At 40.2% G+C, this 23,827-nt stretch overlaps 1 protein-coding gene across 1 annotated transcript in view; it reads left to right on the forward strand.

Moving 5' to 3' along the window:
- Nucleotides 1-23,755, forward strand: part of LOC134677801 (neurofibromin) — a 116,353-nt gene extending 92,598 nt beyond the window's left edge. The window contains exons 55-65 of the mRNA XM_063536229.1: nucleotides 326-405; nucleotides 841-1,013; nucleotides 4,612-4,724; nucleotides 5,534-5,639; nucleotides 9,282-9,352; nucleotides 17,951-18,037; nucleotides 18,969-19,076; nucleotides 19,906-20,035; nucleotides 21,151-21,226; nucleotides 22,100-22,286; nucleotides 23,603-23,755. Coding sequence (XP_063392299.1) covers nucleotides 326-405; nucleotides 841-1,013; nucleotides 4,612-4,724; nucleotides 5,534-5,639; nucleotides 9,282-9,352; nucleotides 17,951-18,037; nucleotides 18,969-19,076; nucleotides 19,906-20,035; nucleotides 21,151-21,226; nucleotides 22,100-22,286; nucleotides 23,603-23,755 — 1,284 coding nt within the window. The remainder of the gene's footprint in view (nucleotides 1-325; nucleotides 406-840; nucleotides 1,014-4,611; nucleotides 4,725-5,533; nucleotides 5,640-9,281; nucleotides 9,353-17,950; nucleotides 18,038-18,968; nucleotides 19,077-19,905; nucleotides 20,036-21,150; nucleotides 21,227-22,099; nucleotides 22,287-23,602) is intronic.
- Nucleotides 23,756-23,827: the final 72 nt, after the last annotated feature.

The raw sequence follows: 23,827 nt of genomic DNA on the forward strand, positions 1-23,827 counted from the left end.
AGTACTGACCACTCCCGACGTTGCTTAACTTTGGTCAAAAATCACGTTTGTTGTATGGGAGCCCCATTTAAATCTTTGTTTTTAGTATTTGTTGTTATAGCGGCAACAGAAATACATCATCTGTGAAAATTTCAACTGTCTAGCTATCACGGTTCGTGAGATACAGCCTGGTGACAGACGGACGGACAGCGAAGTCTTAGTAATAGGGTCCCGTTTTACCCTTTGGGTACGGAACCCTAAAAATGGCAAAAAATAAAAGAAATGCTCGCTTAGATCCGTAGGTTTCGTAACGGGGTTTCAAAATGTTAATATTGTAATTTTCCAGACCCTGGAACAAGTGATGATGGAGACGAGGGAACCGCTGGAGTGGCATTTCAAGCAAATGGACCACGCCGTGGGATTGAGGTAATATTGTTTTCGTGATCGTTAACTAGGGAATATTAGGCAAAGCTTTGTGTAGATGGCACCATTAGCACATACAGTAAACAAACCTCATTGACATTATCAATGACATCATGCGTCACTAGGTGAATTACATGGCCTACCGTGAAAAATGACAGTCGAAAGTTCGGTTTCTGCCTCTCTATCACTCTTGCTTATTCTATCGATAGAGAGGCAGATAAAGAAATTTCTATTTTCGCGTTTTGCTGTAGGCCACCTGTAAACAAAACTTGATGCATCAATGTCATAGTGAATACTTGCCAAAAAACTGTTTAAGGCTTAGTATGTATAAGTTACTCTGTGGTTTACTAAACAAATTAGTGCTGCACTCTGGCGGCAGAACATTGCAGTAATACTCCCTATTATGAAATAGGGGAATTAATATTCTTTTTCTTCCAGTTTCCGTTCCAACTTCCACTTCGCCCTGGTCGGTCACCTGCTGAAGGGCTACCGGCACCCGCTGGCCGCGTCCGTCTCCCGCACGTGCCGCGTGCTGGCCGCGCTGCTGGCCATCACCGCGCGCCACGCCGACAAGTTCCACGTCACACCCGTCACCGTCGCTTACCTCACAGGTCGGTGTTGCCTGCCTCGTGTTCATGAACGGCCTCGCCCTGGTCGGTCGCCTGCTGAAGGGCTACCGGCACCCGCTAGACAAGTTCCACGTCACGCCCGTCACCGTCGCTTACCTCACCGGTCGGTATTGCCTGCCTCTTGTTCATGAACGGCCTCGCCCTACTCAGTCGCCTGCTGAAGGGCTACCGGCACCCGCTAGACAAGTACCACGTCCCGTCACCGTCGCTTACCTCACAGGTCGGTGTTGCCTGCCTCGTGTTCATGAACGGCCTCGCCCTGCTCGGTCGCCTGCTGAAGGGCTACCGGCACCCGCTAGACAAGTACCACGTCCCGTCACCGTCGCTTACCTCACAGGTCGGTGTTGCCTGCCTCGTGTTCATGAACGGCCTCGCCCTGCTCGGTCGCCTGCTGAAGGGCTACCGGCACCCGCTAGACAAGTACCACGTCCCGTCACCGTCGCTTACCTCACAGGTCGGTGTTGCCTGCCTCGTGTTCATGAACGGCCTCGCCCTGGTCGGTCGCCTGCTGAAGAGCTACCGGCACCCGCTAGACAAGTCCCACGTCACGCCTGTCACCGTCGCTTACCTCACGGGTCGGTGTTGCCTGCCTCGCCTTCATGAACGGCCCCGCCCTGGTCGGTCGCCTGCTGAAGGGCTACCGGCACCCGCTAGACAAGTCCCACGTCCGTCACCGTCGCTTACCTCACCGGTCGGTGTTGCGTGCCTCGTGTTCATGAACGGCCTCGCCCTGGTCGGTCGCCTGCTGAAGGGCTACCGGCACCCGCTAGACAAGTCCCACGTCCGTCACCGTCGCTTACCTCACCGGTCGGTGTTGCGTGCCTCGTGTTCATGAACGGCCTCGCCCTGGTCGGTCGCCTGCTGAAGGGCTACCGGCACCCGCTAGACAAGTCACATCACGCCCGTCACCGTCGCTTATCTTACCGATACGACTGGTTCAAAAATAGACTGGATATACAGGGTGTCCTTAGCCATTGGACAAAGCCGAAATGTACATATGCATTAGAGTATTTAGAACCAGTATACAAAGTATCATAACAATCGGTGTAGCGGTTACGAAGAAATTAACAAATTACGATTTTTTCACTTTCGAGCAACCTGTATGTGTTAGTAGCTCCTGAGGTATAGTACAGTCATTATAGATTTTGACCCGTGAATAATTAGTTCCTGGATTTTTTTTTCGTAGGTCCCTCGGGGGGGTCACTGGGAGTGTAAATTCAAAAAGTAGGCTTAATCAGGCTCCTGCGTATATTCAAAAAATGTTTTTTTCCAATAAACGGTTTTTCTTCAATAACTCGGCCATTTTTGTTTTTACAGTAAAACCGTAAGGACAAAAATTGTAGGAAATTTGATTCTCTACAAGTTAGTCCAGTCATTATATCCAAAAAACCGACCATTCCCGTGAATAATCAGTTCTTGGATTTTTTTTTGTACGTCCCTCAGGGGAATCACTGGGAGTGTAAATTCAAGAAGTAGACTGAATCAGAGTCCTGTGTATATTCCAAAAACGGTTTTTCTTGAATAACTCGGTCATTTTTGATTTTACAGTAAAACCGTGAGGACAAAAATTTTAGAAAATTTGATTCTCTACAAGTTTGGTCCTCAAAATTTTTCTTCTAGGATCAGTTTGGAAATAAAATTTGAAAAAAGCGACAAATTCAAAATATTTTCAACATCTCGTTTATTTTCAACTTTACGACATAAATGAAAAGGACTAAACTTGTAGAGAATCAAATTCTGAACAATTTTGGTTCCCACCTTCTTTCCCCCAAAATCGATATTTTAGAAATTAAACCTGAAAAACGCGACAAATTCAAAATATTATCATTATCTCCTATGTTCCACGCTTTACGGCATAAATGAAGGGAAACGAAGTTGTAGAGAATCAAATTCTGAACAATTTTTGTCCTCACGGTTTTACTGTAAAATCAAAAATGACCGAGTTATTCAAGAAAAACCGTTTTTCGAATATACACAGGACCCTGATTCAGTCTACTTTTTGAATTTACACTCCCAGTGATTCCTCCGCGGGACGTACGAAAAAAAATCCAAGAACTGATTATTCATGGGAAGGGTCGGTTTTTTGGATATAATGACTGGACTAAATTGTAGAGAATCAAATTTCCTACAGTTTTTGTCCTTACGGTTTTACTGTAAAATCAAAAATGGCCGAGTTATTGAAGAAAAACCGTTTCTTTGGAAAAAAACCATTTTTCGAATATACGCAGGAGCCTGATTAAGCCTACTTTTTGAATTTACACTCCCAGTGACCCCCCCGAGGGACCTACGAAAAAAAAATCCAAGAACTAATTATTCACGGGTAGGGTCGGTTTTTTGGATATAATGACTGTACTAGTAATAAATAGTATGAAACGTTCTTCGACCGTTTTGATTATCTTCCTCCTCATTACTGAGGATCGCGACCATGTATGCTACGTCTCCACAGTGTGCGATCATAAGCCATATGGGTCACGCACTGCATGTTGCCGCCAACCTCCCTCTTCACAACATCAGACCATCTCGTGGGTGCTTTTCCTCGCGCTCGCTTGCCCTCTATTTGGCCCAAGATAATCTGCCTTTCTAGGTCGTGCTTTTTAGACCGCATGATATGACCAAAGAAGCTGAGTGCGCGTTCTTGACATTTTGTAGAGAGCCGTGTGGTGATCTTCAGCTCCTCTAGGATAGACTTGTTGGTTCTCATAGCCGTCCAGGGTATGCATAGGAGCCTTCGCCTTATTTATTTTTTATTTATGACATTAATAAAATTCTGACTTTCAAACAAATTGTCAAAAGCACTGCCAATGATTAATGCAGTATGTTTCTTTTTGTTGTCGATTATTGGAAATAACTTTTGTTGGATAATTAATTTTTTTTTCTTTAGGTCTAATTAAAAAATATTACCGTTAGAGCATTTCTGAGAAGTAACCCTACGTGGGATTTCAGGATTTGTCCAATGGCTAAGGTCACCCTGTATATTATAGAACTTTAAAAAGTGCAATAAAACACAAGTACTGCGATATAAACGCATCACATCCAAGAGCTGCTAATGTAAAAATAAATAGCTACAGATGGCATAATTGTTTTCTATCGTAATTATGTTTTCGTAAATGTTCGTATTTGTCATGGTAGATACCTACCTACTTCAGTCAACGTCAGTACTTTTTGTACCGAGACTGACTGAATTAGCGAGACACGTTCGTACGTTTCCGTGAAAATACGATGGGAAATAATTATGCACTACATCTGTACTGGATTGTTTAACCTTTTAACCATTTGACATTCCTTTCTAGTCATTCGATTTCGAACCGTAATTCTTATAGTGGAGATGCGTTTTTTTTTTTAAGTACGATGGCAAGTATGTTGCCGCTACGGACTAAAGGATTAATAAAGAGGCCCACTGATTAACAGTCCGCCGGACGGTATCGGCCTGTCAGTTGTTCGGAACTGTCAAAATTTTGTTCTAACTGACAGGCCGATACCGTCCGGCGGACTGTTAATCAGTGGGTCCCTTAAGAAATTGGTCTCCTGCCTATTTAAATTATGTTATTACAAACCTCATACTAAATAAATGTTGTTGCAGCACTGGTGTGTGTGAGCGAAGAAGTCCGTTCCCGCTGCCACGTGAAACACTCGCTTCCAAAATGGCTGCCGGACAACTGTGACCACTACTGCCCCACCGTCGACCACCATCAGGTATAGTTGTTTTAAAATTAAAATTGCATTATTCGCAGGTGAATGTTTTTTTACTTGTGTAAACTGCTATTCGTAATTAGGAAGAGTAAAATTACAATAGTTTGAAGAAGTACAGATGTAGTGCATAATTGTTTTCCTTCGTATTTTCTCGGAAACGTTCGTATTTGTCACGCTAGTGCAGTCAATACTTTTTGTACCTACTGGCTGAAATAGCAAGACACGTTCGTACGTTTCCGTGAAAATACGATGGAATAGTTTTTTTACGATACAAGTGCGGAAAAAAGGAGATTCGAAACGTGTACTTGTGTGTTGTCTTACAGTACATGTGGCCCTTTAAATTTTTGACATACGCACGAAAAGTGCTATTTTACGCACGGAAAATAGGACCACATGTACTGTAAAATAATTTCACAGTACATATGGTGTTAATTTACCGCCCTAGTTACCGAACTAGCACTAAGCGTGCGTATGTCGAAAATTTAAACGACCACATGTACTCTAAAACGTTGTACAATACACACGAGAAAAGGTAATTCGCAACTCGTGTCGATTTAAAACACTCCCTTCGGTGTTTTAATTTATCGCCACTCGTTTTGAATTTCCTACTTTTCGCACTTGTATAGTAATGTACTAATGCACTACATATGTACTCGTATTTAACTATTCAGGCATATGTTATGTGATAGTACAAAATAAACAATAGCAGTTTATGTGACTACTACATAATGAAAGGCATTAAAATACACGAGTGTGTTTATGAAACGAGCTGGAAGCGAGTTCGTCAATAAAATGGGAACATAATGTTTCAGTCCTCAATGCTGATCCAGCCTTCCACGTCGAGCGGCTCGTGCCAGAGTCGGCGGCAGAAGTCCTGGGATGTACTGGACCAGGCCGCCATATCATCAGCTCATGGTGGTAAGCCACAGACAAAACATCCTCCTGAGCATAGTCGCGCTACCCCCTCTGCATGCGGTAATTTTACTCCATGTTCGAGTCGATAGTGACTTTGTATGACGTCCGTGTCTATGAACGACCGGTCTGGCCTGTGGGTAGTCAGTGGGTAGTGATCCTGCGTATGAAGCCGATGGTCCCAGGTTCGAATTCTGGTAAGGGCTTTTATCTGTATTATGATACAGACATTATGAATGGTGCAGTTCATCGCTACATCTTATAATACGACTGGCGAGCCGCCCCGGCTTCGCGTGGGTAAACCTTAACAAATTATACACCTAGGCCTTATTGGGATTAGTCCGGTTTCCTCACGATGATTTAGATTTAATTATTTCGTCGGGTGACAAGCAAAAGTCACTAATTACTAAAAAAATTAAACAAAAATCTACCTTCTTTTAGTACTATATGGTTCACAATGGCTATGAACTTGTGGTGGTACTTAGTGACTTTTGCTTGTCACCTGACGATTTCATAATATGAAATTACAATATAAATTATTTTACACTAATCTATACGAATTTATATTATGACCGTCAGGTAGAAAAATAACAATTGATTAAAATTATACAGATGTCAAGCAATACACAATTTAAAAACCATTAACACACGACATTCTCCTTCAGCTAAAAGCAACTGGAAAATATCAAATGATATTTCGTACATAAGTTCCGAAAAACTCATTGGTACGAGCCGGGATTTGAACCCGCGAGCTCCGGATTGAAAGTCGCATGCTCTTATCGCTAGGCCATCATAGCGGAAGCAGTTATAAAGTTGACCCAAAAATTTTTTATTAAGCTATGAGCTTCATCACATATGTTCCTTGAGTAATTCTAAGCATTTCAAGCCTGGGAGGCAATAAGAAATGTGTGTCTACTCGGATTTGTAATGGATTCAAACTTTCAACCCCTTTTTAACCCTGTTAGGGGATGAATTTTACAAAACGCTGAAATTACTTTTCCTGTCTTTTAATAATATCCCCAAATAGAATCCACTGTATAAAAAATATGCAAATGCAATAGAAATGGTTCAAAAAAAGTTCCTGCGGGCATTACACAGACGACTGACAGGGAAACGTCTATCTTACATTGATCTGTTGCAGTATTATAAGTTGCAGTCATTGGAGACCAGACGCAAATGCTGTGACGCAATTACTCTTTATAATATCTGTAGAGGGCAGTTCAACAGTATGGAATTGCTGGAGCGGATACGGTTCAGAGTCCCAGCTCGATGCGGCTCGCGCTCTAATGCCGTGTTCTCAGTTCCCACCGCCTCTAGTAACGCCGGGTTGCGAGCCCCCTTGCGTCGTATTTGTAACACTTACAACAAAGAATTTACTTCCATCGATATATTCAATGTCACTAGGCCCAAATATCGCAACCAAATACTCAATATCCTCAACGGCCAACATAGTGTCCGTCAGTAATGTGTCGTCATCATCGCTACTATCTCTGCTGTCATTGTACTTAAAAAATATTGATCATATTGGTTGTCAGTATTTTCAACTTTCTTTATATTTTTCTTGTTCCGCTTAAATTTAAATTGTAGAACGTCAATAACAAATATTATAACTCACATATGTATGGTCTACAATACTTGGTTAACTTGTCTGTAAAGGTAATACGTTTTAGTTAAGTCCGTTTATTTTAAGTATGTTTTAGTGAGAGCGTTTAAGGAAGTAAGTGTTCATTTCAATAATATATGTACCTATCAATGTAACCTATTATCCTGTCGCCTACTTCTGTTGTTTCTCCAATAAATAAAATAAAAAAAAAATAAAAAAAATACAAAGATTCAAGTCCCGCGTTCGAAATTTTTTTTGATATTCATACAAACTTTCAACCTCTTTTTCACCACCTTAGGGGATGAATTTTCAAAAACGCTGAAATTAGTTTTCTTGTATTTTAATAATATATCGTTTTACGAAGTTTCAAATTCCTAGCTTAAAATAAAACTTGAACCCATACAAACTTTCATCCCCTTTTTAACCCCCTTAGGGGTTGAATTTCTCAAAATCGCTTCTTATCTCTTGTACTCTTATCGCTAGGCCATCATAGCGGAAGCAGTTATAAAGTTGACCCAAAAATTTTTTATTAAGCTATGAGCTTCATCACATATGTTCCTTGAGTAATTCTAAGCATTTCAAGCCTGGGAGGCAATAAGAAATGTGTGTCTACTCGGATTTGTAATGGATTCAAACTTTCAACCCCTTTTTAACCCTGTTAGGGGATGAATTTTACAAAACGCTGAAATTACTTTTCCTGTCTTTTAATAATATCCCCAAATACAAAGATTCAAGTCCCGCGTTCGAAATTTTTTTTGATATTCATACAAACTTTCAACCTCTTTTTCACCACCTTAGGGGATGAATTTTCAAAAACGCTGAAATTAGTTTTCTTGTATTTTAATAATATATCGTTTTACGAAGTTTCAAATTCCTAGCTTAAAATAAAACTTGAACCCATACAAACTTTCATCCCCTTTTTAACCCCCTTAGGGGTTGAATTTCTCAAAATCGCTTCTTATCTCTTGTACACTTTATAAATGTAATCTAGTGTGCAATTTTCAACTTTCTATCTTTTGTAGTTTCGGCTCCGCGTAGCAAAAATCTCCAACCAAATTTTTCACCGTTTTACGTTTTTCTTGTAAAATTACTATGAAACTAAAAAAAACAAACATCAGCAATGAATTCTACGTCTTTGGTTTATACGAAAGTGATACCAAACTTGCCCTAGTACCCACCAGGATCAGAATAGATTTTTTTTAAAGATGACGGGTAGCGGCCGTCTTTGTACCCCACCCTCCCCCCCAATCCAGGCTACAAATGCTTAGAATTACTCAAATATTAGATGTGATGAAGCTCATAGCTTAATAAAAAAAATTTGGGTCATGTATGGCAGCGTTACATAACTGATTCCAGTAATCAGTGCTTTTGGTGCAAAATAATAAATAAATAAATATTATAGGACATTTTTACACAAATTAACTAAGCCCCACGGTAAGCTCAAGAAGGCTTGTGTTGTGGATACTCAGACAACGATATATGTAATATATAAATACTTAAATATATAGAAAACCACCATGACTCAGGAACAAATATCTGTATCATCATACAAATAAATGTCCTTACCAGGATTCGAACCCGGGACCATCGGCTTCATAGGCAGGGTCAACTAGGCCAACGGCGACTAACATAGACTTATTTTAATTTTTAACAAGCAGAAACGAAACGAATGATGCTGTTAACCCATAATATGGTGGAAAGATTTGCTGGATGAGGTCTTAGTGGCTCAGATGACAGGGCGCTGGAGTATCGAGCCAGAGGCCGTGAGTTCAAGACTCACCCAGGACAGTAATTTTTCCACTTTTAAATTTCATCATCATCTTCATCTCAGCCGTAAGACGTCCACTGCTGAACATAGGCCTCCCACTTTTAGGGGGTGAATGCCATAATCGCCACGCTTGGCAGGCGGGTTGGCGATCGCAGTCGAGTACACCGAATTTGAGGGACGCTGCTGCCCGTCCACCGGTGGTCTTGGACGTAGTTTAAGGACATACCCGGGTCTTTTAAATTTATTCTAAACTTATTAACATAGACTTATTTCGCAGGTAAATCCCCAACAATGCAGCAATCCAGTAGCGGCGGACACAGCCCGCATTTCATCAACATGCCACACCAGGTAACGGCTTTCAGATTTCATACATACATACATACACACAAACTATATACGAGTATCAAACTTCTAAGGGTGAAACTATTACTCAGCTTAAGTTTACTTTCATAACTGTAGTAAATGGTTATTCAAATTTTCAAATACCGTCAACCGGGGTGAATAGGGATGGCCGGGGTGAATAGGGAAACTTAATACCTACACAAATTGTACCATTCGATAGAAAATACAGTGAAACCTGGATAACTGAAATCTCAAGGGACCGGCTATTTTGTGTCAATTAACCAGGTTTATCATTTAAGCAGGTCGTGCCAATTAATGAGGTTAAAAAAATCGTTGTTTCAGTTATAGAGGTTCTCATTAATAGAGGTTGCGTTCTGACAAATTTATTTTATGGAGGTGCAATTACCATTGAAAGTAGATTTACAAGTTTATGTTCTGGGTTTCTGGTCTTATAATTATATAACTTGCACTTTTACACTGCATTAATTACTACTTTATTTTTTTTATAATCGTTCGAGTTTTAAAAATTACAATTTGTATGATACAATTTGGGTATTTTTAAAGAAATGGTCAGGTCTATCACATTTTAAATTTTGTCCCTATTCACCCCATCCATCCCTATTCACACCAGTTGACGGTATCTCTACTACTACACAAATACATATTAAAAAAAAATGTAAATACATAACAAGAAAAAACGTTATGAATTTCATCCTTGGAATGAATCCATCAAGTAAAAGTATGTCAATGTTTAGTTTAATTAAAGGAATGGCTCGGATTTATTTCTCATTATGATTTATAATCATAAATTATAATACAAAATTAAGTCTACGTTGGGAAAGATTACTAATAAACGCGCACGAAGGGTTCCGTACCATTACGCAATACGAGCCCCGATGCATATGTTTTCGTCTAGTGAGACCATTTTTTGAGGTTCTCACGTTCGTTCAAAAATAATGTTTTTGTTTAAAAATCACTAATATTTAATGCTTATACTAATGTAATTTAATTTTATATGGATATACTCTGCAATAACTAAATCCAAATACAAGAATACCGTTTGTACTGAAAGAAAAAAATACGGATTTTTTATTTTTTATTTACGGGTAGGATTCCAACATGTGTGAAAAGGGCTATTACTAGGGAAAGCAACAGGGCTCTGCCAATGTACTGACAATTTTGTTTCGAGCCCATGCATGCAGCAGTGCTGTAGGAGAGGACAATATGATTTGGACAACGTTTTTGAAAAGTACGTTTTTTCAGCAATAAAAGCCTCATGCAATTTTATTATAGGATCAAAATAAACTACATTAAACATTACTATTATGGTTCCCATTACTGGGTCATTTTATGTTCATGTGTAAAATTTATTAAAATAAACAAAATTGTTGCGTGGAACTAGACGAAATAATTTGCATCGGGGCTCGTAAACGCCAAAAAATCACGTTTGTTGTATGGGAGATTCTATTTTTAGTATTTGTTGTTGTAGCGCAACAGAAATACATCATCTGTAAAAATTTCAACTGTCTAGCTATCACGGTTCATGAGATACAGCCTGGTGACAGACAGGCAGACGGACATTGGAGTCTTAGTAATAGGGTCCCGTTTTTACCCTTTGGGTACGGAACCCTATAAAAAAACATCGACTTATTTCTGAGTTTTACGATACTTACCTATAAATCCAAGCGTAAGAAGGGATATTTTGCTGGTGACTTTTGAAAAGTGGGGTCATACGTGAGAAAAATAAGATAGATTTTTTCGATTGGACATATGTTTGTAATCTATTTGATTTTCTACTTAAACACAAATAAACACGCCGCCCAATCGCTTGATGCTTGTCATATTGTATTCATTAAATATTACTTCTAGAAACACAAAATATATTAAAATCAAGCACAAATTAAAGATCTTAGGCATTATAAACGATTTAAATAAGTGAATTTTCAATAATATAATTACTAACTTTCCCACGTAGACGTACAGACGTAGTGCATAATTGTTTTCCATCGTATTTTCTCGGAAACGTTCGTATTTGTCATGCCACTTCAGTCAACCTCAGTACTTTTTGTACCGAGACTGGCTGAAATAGCAAAACACGTTCGTACGTTTCCGTGAAAATACGATGGAAAATAATTATGCACTAAGTATCCCCCTTATTCATAGAACTTTACGGGCCCGATTTAGTTAAATTATGGTATTCTTTTCTTACAAATACATATGTCAAATTAACAAATAAGGAGAAACGATTATTATTATTAGAGTCGGACCAAGAAAAGTCTGCAGCGGATTTAATAGCCCACGCAGTGTAAGTGTTATTTATACGTCATAATTTCATAGAAGTTTGACGTTTAAAATAACATGTGCACTGCGTGGGCTATCAAATCCGCTGCAGACTTTTCTTGGTCTAACTCTAGCTAATTGAGGTTTGTATAGTCAGACCGTAAAAAGTCTACAGCGGTTTTGATAGCCCACGCAGTGCGTCATTTTAAACGTCAAACTTCTATGAAATTATGACGTATACATAACACTTACACTGTGTGGACTATCAAATCCGCTGCAGAGTTTGTTTGGTGCGACTACAGCGCGTTTATGAATAAGGGGGTTAGTCTATACAAAAATCGGCTTTTTAGCAATACTTACTTTGACAGGACAGCTTGTGTGTTGGTTTGACATGCCACCCGTGATGTTTTGACATGTATTTACGTATCTTCCGACCATGACAGTAGAGTATATAGAACATGTATTTATATTTATTGTTTACTTTGTTTTTCCATGGCAGATGGAAATATTCTTAAAAATTGGCAATAAGTATTTTGAGAATTGAAAAACGATCCCTAATTAAAAAACAAACTAGCTACAATAACATATCCCCAAAATGCCTCCTGTTTTTAATGAACGCCCCCTTATGCGGCTATTAGTAAATTTTTATTGAAATAACAAAGAAAGAACATTTGGGGATCCGATAAATAGTGTTGGTAAGAACTAGAGACTCATGAATGAGTCTACTAAACTTTTCTTTTTTTCTTGTTTTTTTTTAATCTTTTCATTTTTAAATACTTCCGAATTTTAAGTCCCGAGAATACTCCTTCATTGAGTCTTTTAAAGGCTTAAAAGGACTTTTACCTTCGGATAACTTCGTCAAAAAAGTGCCGGCACAACAGGTGTGACAAGGAGGGGTCATAATTGTCATAAACTCATGAAATTCATGTCATATATAGTAGTTTTTAGGTATAATCCCCTCGAATGCTTAGACACGGATCCGTGCGTACGAATTTAAATATATTGTTTTAAATGACAAGGTCACTTTTACAATGATCAAAGTAAGGCCGATTATGAAGGGCTAAATTATATCGAGATGACACCTGTCACTCTACCCATCGAGTTTGAAAATACTATAATTTATGGACGACCCCTAATGCACTTCTATGAAGTCAGATAAATACAGATATCCTTTCCTTCCTTCTTTTGTTCCCATAGACTAGGAATCCTCTAGACCGAGTTTAGAGCAATTAGTTCATGCAACCGATGATGCTAAAAATGCGGGGTGCGCGGGACGAGGTGAGCGAAATCCCGTGCCGTGATTGGTCCGTTCAAAGACACGGACGTCACACAAAGACACTTTCGACTCGAAAATGGAGTAAAATTACCGTATGCGTGGCAGAGGGGGTAGCGCGACTATGCTCAGGATGTTTTGTCTGTGTTTGTTCCCCCTCTTCCTTCCTATGTTCCTTTGTTTCCTTTGTTCCAAATATCTTTTGAGGTTGTGCAAAAAAGAGAATTTGTATTGTATGTCTATAAGTTTCCACCTGCCATCATCGTGTCTTAATTCTCTTATCTTTTCAGTACAATAGGACACTACTATTGATTCATACTACATCATAATGTGTTCTTTCATGCCACTATTTCTTGGATTGGTTCAATTGTATCGTTTGTATGCATTGGAATTTTCATTGTACCCGCTTGCGTTTATATTCGTTATCTTATCTTACCATACCTTACCTTATCTTATCTTTTTGTGTGACTTTTATATTTTTTGTGTAACGAATATAACGTTCAATAATGACGTGTAAAATGTAAATGATTTCATTTCCAAACATTTCTTTTGTTACAATTGTTATTCGCAAACATTTTTTATCGTGTTTATTTCATGTTATTTTTGTTAAATATTACACCATGTATTATATTTTTACTACAAACCCGTGTCATTTTGTACGTTGTCATTTTGTTTTGTCTATTACCTACATATTTCTTTTTTACTATGAAATACACCTTGTATATTATGTTACAAATTGCTTTGTTACTATCATCAACTTAATATAATTGTAAACGTGTATATTCGTTACACATTATAATTGTAAACGTGTATATTCGTTACACATTATAATTGAAAACGTGTATATTCGTTACACATTATAATTGTAAACGTGTATATTTGTTACACATTATAATTGTAAACGTGTATATTCGTTACACATTATAATTGGAAACGTGTATATTCATTACACATTATAATTGTAAACGTGTATATTCGTTACACATTATAATTGAAAACGTGTATATTCATTACACATTATAATTGTAAACGTGTATATTCGTTACACATTATAATTGGAAACGTGTATATTCATTACAAATTATAATTGTAAACGTGTATATTCGTTACACATTATAATTGTAAACGTGTATATTCGTTACACATTATAATTGTAAACGTGTATATTCGTTACACATTATAATTGTAAACGTGTATATTCGTTACACATTATAATTGGAAACGTGTATATTCGTTACACATACCCTATCTTGTCCTATCTTATGTTATCTTCCGACGAATATGACGCATCTTGTACCAACGTTCGCTTTGCTTGTATAGACATCAGCTAGAATGCTTTTTAAGACCCAGAGGTCTTTTTCAGTACCAACGTCCAAGGACACAATAGGGCCGCCGAGGGTAAGATATGTTGGATCTTATGTCCGTGGACTAAGATTCAAAGTCGTGTACACATTTGCGGCTCGATATCTTGTAAAAGACGACTTCAAAAAAGTACGCCCGAGGTGCCCAAAAGTATCTGAACACCCTAGCGCCTTGCCGATACAGGCGTGTTCAGATATTTGTGAGGACATTGGCCGCTCCAATATATCTGATGGCGGCTGTACACAAAATTTAATTAACAAACAGTAATACCATCACGCTCCGCGTTCGTTAAGCCATTTATGGTCCTAGCTAAATTGGTTCTTCCATACTTATGCTATGGCACGTCCAATTTAGATAGAATAGAACCCTAAGGGCCACGTGCACCAAACCCGGGGTTAACCGGTTAAACCTGGAGTAACCATGGTTACCAGTATAATTTGACACTGGGTTAACGGTTTAACCGGTTAACTCCGGGTTAGTGGGATAGTGCAAGTGGCGCTAAATGGTTTAACAATCACGGACCGTGACTGTACATTCTAATAACTTTTTGAAGTTGTTTTTTTAACTGTGGTTAAAGTCATACTAGGTTTTTATACCTAAATTACAAATACACATATTATAGATGGGACACATATTAATATGCCAAAAGCAATAAGCATTTACACGCAAACCACTGAAAACGTGTTTTATTATACACTTTTACTTATTAGTGAATAGGGTACCTAATTCGCCAGTAACTGGCCACCGGTTAGTAACTGGCCACCCTAAACTAAAAATGGATTCTATTCACCTATAAACAGAATTTATTTTAGTATAAGGTGGCTAGTTATTGAAACTTTATACTAAAATGAGTTCTGTTTATACCTAGGTGAATAGAATTCATTTTTAGTTTAGGGTGGCCAATTACTAACAGGTGGTCTGTTACTGGCGAACTACCCTAATTGTTACAATTCACAAACACCGATAGTTGGCACAACACGCTTTGGATGAATAAAAATTTAATGTAAATTATATTTTACATATAAGTCATAAATAATTGCACAAAACAAGTACATAAGTACTTAGGTACCTACTACTACCTACTTGTTTTTAAGTACGTTTTGTGATTTAGTTAACATAGTAGGTCCTTTTTTGAACCACCCTAAAAGGATCTTAAACCGAGATTTGGAAAATGGTAAGGTTAATAGCAGTTAATAGTAAGAAAATCTCAAAAAAGTTAATCTTGACACAAATAAAAAATTTTTTGCACAAAAACATGAGAAATCGCTCCTTGACACTCACACTTACAGCTCGGCCACGACATTGCGCGACTGGCGACGGCGGCGTCGGCAACTATAGGTGTGAACGATAGGTCTCGCTCCAACCTATTGTCGCCGCCGCCGCCTTGGCCAGTCGCTCAATGTCGTGGCCGAGCCGTTACAAAAAGCTTGAGCGTAGCTTGGATTTCTTAGAAATGTAGTTTTTTTTATATTCTAGCTTCACCCCGAGCCCGCATGCTCGATCCCGATAAACTTATTAGCAAATGCGGTATTTCTCTCGCATTTTACTAAGCTGATAATGATAGAAAACCATTATTGACTTAAAAAAAACGACTGGCGCAGTCGGCATGGACATAACTTTATATTATGTTGTGTCCATACTTGAGTATGAGGAACAAAAGAGGCTTTATTAAATATATTAAAACGGGCCACTGACGTATTAAAGTCAAAGTTTGCTCGACAATCGACATGTTTCTAAACATCCTTAACGAGGAGTACAACAGGACCACGCGTTGGCGAACCGACACAGACTGCTAACAATTGCTCTTGAATATTCTCACTATGGAGCGAAACATGACCAGTAATCTTCGACTTAAAAATACGTATACAGATGTAGTGCATAATTATTTTCCATCGTATTTTCACGGAAACGTACGAACGGGTCTTGCTATTTCAGTCAGTCTCGGTACCAGTACCCGGTAAAAAGTACTGAGGTTGACTGAAGTAGCATGACAAATACGAACGTTTCCGAGAAAATACGATTGAAAGAATTATGCATTACATCTGTACCCGTTTTAATATATTAAATATGTATATACAGATGTAGTGCATAATTGTTTTCCATCGTATTTTCTCGGAAACGTACTCTGTACTTTTTGTACCGAGTCTAACTGAAATAGCAAGACACGTTCGTACGGCTCCGAAACGTGGTCTTTCACTATCGGCCTCATCTCAAAATTCAAAGTCGCTCAACGAGCTATGGAGAGGGCTATGCTCGGAGTTTCTCTGCGTGATCGAATCAGAAATGAGGAGATCCGTAGACGAACTAAAGTCACCGACATAGCCCGCCGGATTAGCAAGTTGAATTGGCAATGGGCAGGCCACATTGCGCGCAGAGAAGATGGCCGATGGGGTCGAAATGTGCTCGAGTGGAGACCACGGACTCACCACCCACAAGAAGAACGGACGACCTTGTTAAGGCCGCCGGAAGACGCTGGATGCGGGTCGCTTCCAACCGGTACGAATGGAGGTCCAAGGGGGAGGCCTTTGTTCAGCAGTGGACGTCTTATGGCTGAGATGATGATGATGATGATGTTCGTACGTCGCCGTGAAAATACGATGGAAAACAATGATTTACTACATCTGTATCGAAAGTTTTATTTAAAACGACTTTAGTTTGTTGTGTCAAAAGTGTGTAACTAGCCTAGAGAAATAGATTAAAACTGAACTTAAACCAATCGTCCCTAGCTTTAAAATAGATGGTTAAACATAGATTCTTGGAGTGTCCTGTGCCCCCTCCTACCCTATGTGGTATGTGTCGTCATTTGTATTGTGAGATCCCGAATGATTCTAATGTGTACGTCCAAGGCGCTCACAAATATCTGAACACGCCTCTATTGTCAATGCGTTAGAGTGCGTGTTCAGATATTGTGAACACCTTGGCCGCTCCGATATATCCGACGGCGACTGTACATTATTCCTTTTATTTAAAGATTCCTCTATTTTTTTTTTCTTTTTGTTCCTTATTGGGGAAAAAACGGATACAGGCCATTAATAATCACAGGCAAAATTACAAAATGGTAGATATATATCCTGCATCCTACGACAATTCTCACTAGGGGTTATGATCATAGTTTTAGGATAGCATAGGGTATACTGTATTTAAAATAAATTATTTTACACCATGCATGAAATAAAGCACCAGATAATTATTAGAAAAACAAAGATAGCAGTTATTTAAATACACAAGTTCTATTTAATAAATCGGATAGAAATATATAAAGTAGGTGAGTTGACCGTGACGTCACGATGTAATGTTTCATATAAATTCCATATTAGCAAATCGTTTTGACAGTTCTAAAAAAGTAACTGATTTGACTTGTAGGAGAATACCCTATTGTGATCGGAACTAAATATATAAACAGACTTATACTAATGATAAAAATACGTGACTTGACATTTAATTAGATTATTATTTGATTAATTAATAAAAAACAAAATTGAAATTATTAATGCTGGGAAATGCTGCCATTGCAGCATCCTCGGCACCATGCCAAAGGGGCCACAATTTGTAGATCCATTTTATTTTTTAGTTTTATTCAATAATTTCTAATTCTAATGTATAATCTTCGGGATCACACGTAACCCCGTCCTCATATATGTCTTTGTGCCCAACTCCATACATACATACTAACATATTACATATAACAGGACAGCGAAGGGCGAGCCCACAGCATGCAGCACGGGACGTCGGGTGACGCCGCGCGCGCGGAACAGGACGCCGACAGTGGTCTAGATGTGAGTGTGTCTGTGTTGCCATGGTAACGGTCTCTATATTACAAACAACAGCGAAGGACGCCCACACAGCTGGTTCTTCGGGTGACGCCGCGCGCGCGGAACAGGACGCCGATAGTGGTCTAGATGTGAGTGTGTCTGTGTTGCCATGGTAACGGTCTCATTATTACAAACAACAGCGAACGACGCCCACACAGCTGGTACTTTGGGTGACGCCGCGCGCGCAGAACAGGACGCCGATAGTGGTCTAGATGTGAGTGTGTCGGTGTGTTGCCATTGTAACGGTCTGTATATTACAAACAACAGCGAAGGACGCCCACACAGCTGGGACTTCGGTGACGCCGCGCGCGAAGAACAGGACGCCGATAGTGGTCTAGATGTGAGTGTCTGTGTGTTGCCATGGCAACGGTCTGTATATTACAAACAACAGCGAAGGACGCCCACACAGCTGGGACTTCAGGTGACGCCTCGCGCGCAGAACAGGACGCCGATGCAGGTTTCGGGGGGTTGTCATTAGAGATAATATGCAACGGATAGTTGTTTGGCCGGATACCGGATATTCGGCCTGACCATCGGCCGAACATCCGGTATCCGGCCGCCGAATATTCGGCCAGCGGAACTATACCTACATTTCAGGTGCGCATTCTGCAGGTTTGACCTGTTTCCTAGTAAACGTTCGCGCGCACTCATTTCTATGTTCGAAACGAGTGCGCGTGCAAGTTAGTGGAATGATTAAATTGTTTTAAAATAATAATTTGTTTACTCCGAAATCGAGCAATGTTACTATCCGGTATTCGGCCGGATAGTAGGTCAGTATCCGGTATCCGGCCGGATAGTAAAATAATGGCCGGGTACCGGATAGTAACCGGATATCCGGTGCATTTCTAGTTGTCATTGTTTGTGATTATAACTGATCGTATACTTTGTGTTGTAGGTGGTAGAGGATGACGGGCGCGGTTCGCCGGGCAGCACGGACGAGGCGACCGAGCGGCCCTCCTCTACCAAGTCCGGCGACAGCGATTTCCCCGAGAAGGTTAGCAATGTTAGTACGGTACACTTTCATTATTACACACTCTCATAAATATGTCCCATACATTTATTCTTATCAATTTAATGTTTTTAAGTACCTTTTGAATACATCAAAGTAGCTTTTATTTAGCCCACCGGATTAGCAAGCTGAAGTGGCAATGGGCAGGCCACATTGCACGCAGAGAAGATGGCCGATGGGGTCGAAAAGTGCTCGAGTGGAGACCACGGACTAGCAAGCGCAGCGTAGGACGTCCACCCACAAGATGGACGGACGACCTTGTTAAGGCCGCCGGAGGACGCTGGATGCGGGTCGCTTCCAATCGGTACGAATGGAGGTCTAAGGGGGAGGCCTATGTTCAGCAGTGGACGTCTTATGGCTGAGATGATGATGAGCTTTTATGTTGCTGGGTTTGTCGATCTATGAATTCAAAACTAAAACGGCCGTTTTAACTTTGGACGCATAAATTGACGAATGCAGCAACATAAAAACTAGCTTGATGTATTCAAAAGGTACTTAAATACAAAATACAGTAATTAGCGGCCCCCTTTTTTAAAGATCTTTCGTTAAATTTAAATAATCACGATTATTTAACAGTGGCGCTAGTGTGCACGTTGATGGGCGCTTAGGCCCCCCCCCCCCACATCTAGCGTCTTTCGAGCGTCGGCGTCTGTCGGCGTCTGGTCAGCGCTATGGAAAATGACGTCGCTGCGCAGTTGCGTCGACGTTGCGTCGAGCAGCAGCCATAAAGTTGTAGACGCCGACGCTCGAAAGACGCTAGATGTGGGGGGGGGGGGCCTTAAGTCTCGTAAAATTAAAACTAAGTAAATGTTATTTCCAACAGCAAGTATCAACGGACAAGGACACAAGCAGCCCGGAGAGCAACAGCTTATTGGATCCGAGTGTACTCTCCGACTTTACCACCCAAGCGCTGGTTCTGACTGTACTCGCCACTCTAGTCAAATACACTACAGGTAAACAGGGTGCCTAGCCAAGATACCAATCGATTACGCTACGTAGCGAATGAAACGCTAATTCTGTCGCAATACTATGAAGTGTGTGAGAGAGAGATTACCGTATGGTTCGTTACGGAGTGAACGATTGGCACCTTAGCTAGGCACCCAGGTCACAGAATAAATAATAGTACTATAGTTCGTTTTTTAGCATTAGAAATAAGGTAAACAATCTTGATGTGTCTTTTAATTGAAAAACACATTTTATTACGGCAAATATGTAACAATTATGAATTTTATACGATCATTTATATTCTTCTGCTTTCATAAGTAATAGTTTTTGATTTTTAAAAAGCATTTTTCAATTAAAAGACATATCAAGATCGCTTACCTTCTTGCAAGTTCTTTCTAATGCTAAAAAAAAACGAACTATAGGTACAGAAGACTTACTCTCTAGCAAAACGCGTCTGTTACGATCAGCACAGATATGGCCGCTAGGTGGCGACAGCGCCACGCGCGGCTTATGGCTAGCCACCAAAATTGGTGTGGGACGGATGTACTTTTAGCTACCTGTCGCAAAGCGACGAAATCACGCCTGCCCAGGTCTTGATCACATTATTCGTGAAATATCCTAGAATGTCAGTAAATAAATAAAAAAGCAGCGTTTAAAATAAAATTAAAACACAAAGAGATGTTGCTCTTGAGTGTATTTTAGTTTATATTAGCGCCCCGCCCCGGCTTCGTGCGGGTTTCACAAAACCTTATATAATTATACACCTAAATCTGCCTTAAGAATTACTCTAATGATAGGTGAAAACCGCATGAAAATCCGTTCAGCGTTTCTTGTGTTTATCGCGACCATACACACAGAGACAGACTTTGTTTTATAAGGTTTTAGTGGTTATTTTTATATAAAGAGGCTGTTCATAAATTACGTCATCTATTTTTAACGATTTTTGAGCCCCCCTCCCCTATCATCCTCATCCTCCAAAAATTATGCTTCGAATGACCCCGATTCCTCCTACTTCATGCTACCATCATTCGATGTCCAGAATGACGTGTCCAAATTTGAAATGACGTAATTTATGAATAGCCCCAAATTAAACAATACCTAATGATAGACATGTTTGTTTCAGACGAAGACGAAATAAGAATATTATACCAGTATTTGGCTGAAGGCTCTGTAGTTTTTCCAAAAGTATTTCCCGTAATGTAAGTATAGCAAAATTTACATACAAATACTCTATGTTAGTAAGTTTATAAAAAAAATTTAAATAAATGTGTCATTTTCAACCAAAAAGGTACTTATTGTTGGTTGTCAATAAGGACCATTTTCCATATAGGCTTAATTTCTTATCGACAACCGACAATGTGGTACCTTTTGGTTGAAGTCGTCACAAATATTGGCATTTGTCAAGTTGGCATATAGGTACATAACGATACAAGTGCGGAAAAGAGGAAATTCGAAACGAGTGGCGATAAATTAAAACACGACCGAAGGGAGTGTTTTAAATCGACACGAGTTGCGAATTACCTATTCGCACGTGTATCGTACAAAGTTTTACAGTACACATGGCCCTTTAACTTTTGACATACGCACGAAAATTGTTATTTCACGCACTATTTAGTGCGGGAAAATAGGACCATATGTACTGTAAAAGTCAGTAGCCTATCAGTTAAGTCTTTCCCATAGTTTATATTTTTTCTTTTTAGGGTTCCGTACCCAAAGGGTAAAACGGGACCCTATTACTAAGACTTCGCTGTCCGTCCGTCCGTCCGTCCGTCCGTCTGTCACCAGGCTGTATCTCACGAACCGTGATAGCTAGACAGTTGAAATTTTCACAGATGATGTATTTCTGTTGCCGCTATAACAACAAATACTAAAAACAGAATAAAATAAAGATTTAAATGGGGCTCCCATACAACAAACGTGATTTTTGACCAAAGTTAAGCAACGTCGGGAGGGGTCAGTACTTGGATGGGTGACCGTTTTCTTTTTGCTTTTTTTTGTTTTTTTTTTTGCATTATGGTACGGAACCCTTCGTGCGCGAGTCCGACTTGCACTTGCCCGGTTTTTTTTTTCAGCCACTCCCTCTTGGACATGAAAATAAACCACGTGCTAATGCACTGCCACGACCAAGTGATCCTGAGCGCGGTACAGAGTATAATACAGAACATGATCGCGTCGGAGGACGCCAGTCAGCAACAGCTCCACTACATGCAGAGCTGCGGCTTCGGCGGGCTGTGGCGGTTCGCGGGGCCTTTTACTAAGGTACGCCACTGAGGGAGATGGCGAGATGAGAGAGAGACAGTATAATACAGAACATGATCGCGTCGGAGGACGCCAGTCAGCAACAGCTCCACTACATGCAGAGCTGCGGCTTCGGCGGGCTGTGGCGGTTCGCGGGGCCTTTTACTAAGGTACGTCACTGAGGGAGATGGCGAGAGAGACAGAGAGAGAGACAGAGTATAATACAAAACATGATCGCGTCAGAGGACGCCAGTCAGCAACAGCTGCACTACATGCAGAGCTGCGGCTTCGGCGGGCTGTGGCGGTTCGCGGGGCCTTTTACTAAGGTACGCCACTGAGGGAGGGGGGGGGGGGGGGAGTTCAGACAGACAGGGATAGACAGACAAACAGACCGGTATACAGACATACTGAGAGACAGACGGAGAATCATCATTTTAACAATCATGACCTATATAGTCATCTTTAGATATTTAAAAAAGAGTAAACAAAATCTACCCTCAAATGGCTTCTTAAGCCAGTTGATGGTAGATGAAAACATTACACGATCAAATAATGTAGGTTGAAGTCAGGTCGTTCAGTGACAGATCCAGGTGGTTTTGTATTTGGTTGGTTAATCAGTAAATGTTATAACTACCCGAAAATGTACAAATTATTTGTTTACTTTTATTTAAGTACCTAAAGATTACAGTGTATAGTTCATGGTATAATAATATACTCCGTCTGGTACTCTCTTCCCGTCTTTTCTAGGTCACCTGACTGACACAAGCCTACATCATCATGCGACAGCGCTATATGATAATATGCGATAGCTCTATATATAGCGGCCATGTCATTGTGACGTAGGCTTGTGTCACTCTGGGAAGAGAAGACCATGTTTTATTAGACTATGGTATAGTTATTCTTTCTACGCAGTGCGTTGCCCTCCCTTGTATTTCCCTCACCACGCACTTCGCACAAGCCCAATTTTCTGGAACACATTTCAAGAGTAAATTCTTTTTACAAGCTTTTATTTAGTTTCACCTGACCGTTGTCTGTCTGTCTGTCTGTAATCAAATCTTGCAAGTTAAATTTGATCCACTTCCCGGTTTCCGATTGAGCTGAAATTTTGCATGCATGTATAAATCGGATTACAATGCAATATTATGGTACCATCGAGCTGGTCTGATGATGGAGACAGGAGGTGGCCATAGGAACTCTGTGATGAAACAACGCAACCTAATTGTGTTAGGGGTTTTTAGAATGGTCTCGATGAGTATTAGTTGTCTGTCGTAAGAAAAGTACAGTCAGCGATAAAAGCTTGTACCAAAAATGGAATTTTTGCCAAAAACTTATTTCAGATCCAATGCACAGCGGAAAGCAGCGAGCTATTCGTCAACTGCTTAGAGGCCATGGTGGAAACATGTCTGCCGGGCTCCGAACACGCCCAAGCCCGCGCTCCACCACCAGACCCAGACCGGCAGGACACGACAGGTACCTTACTAGGCCTATGAAGACCTTCGGCCTCGCTACCATATAGAGAGTTAGACCTTCGGCCTCGCTCTTTAAAACACTTGGCCATTGTT

Source organism: Cydia fagiglandana, chromosome 27, assembly GCF_963556715.1.
Source record: "Cydia fagiglandana chromosome 27, ilCydFagi1.1, whole genome shotgun sequence".
NCBI lineage: Eukaryota > Metazoa > Arthropoda > Insecta > Lepidoptera > Tortricidae > Cydia > Cydia fagiglandana.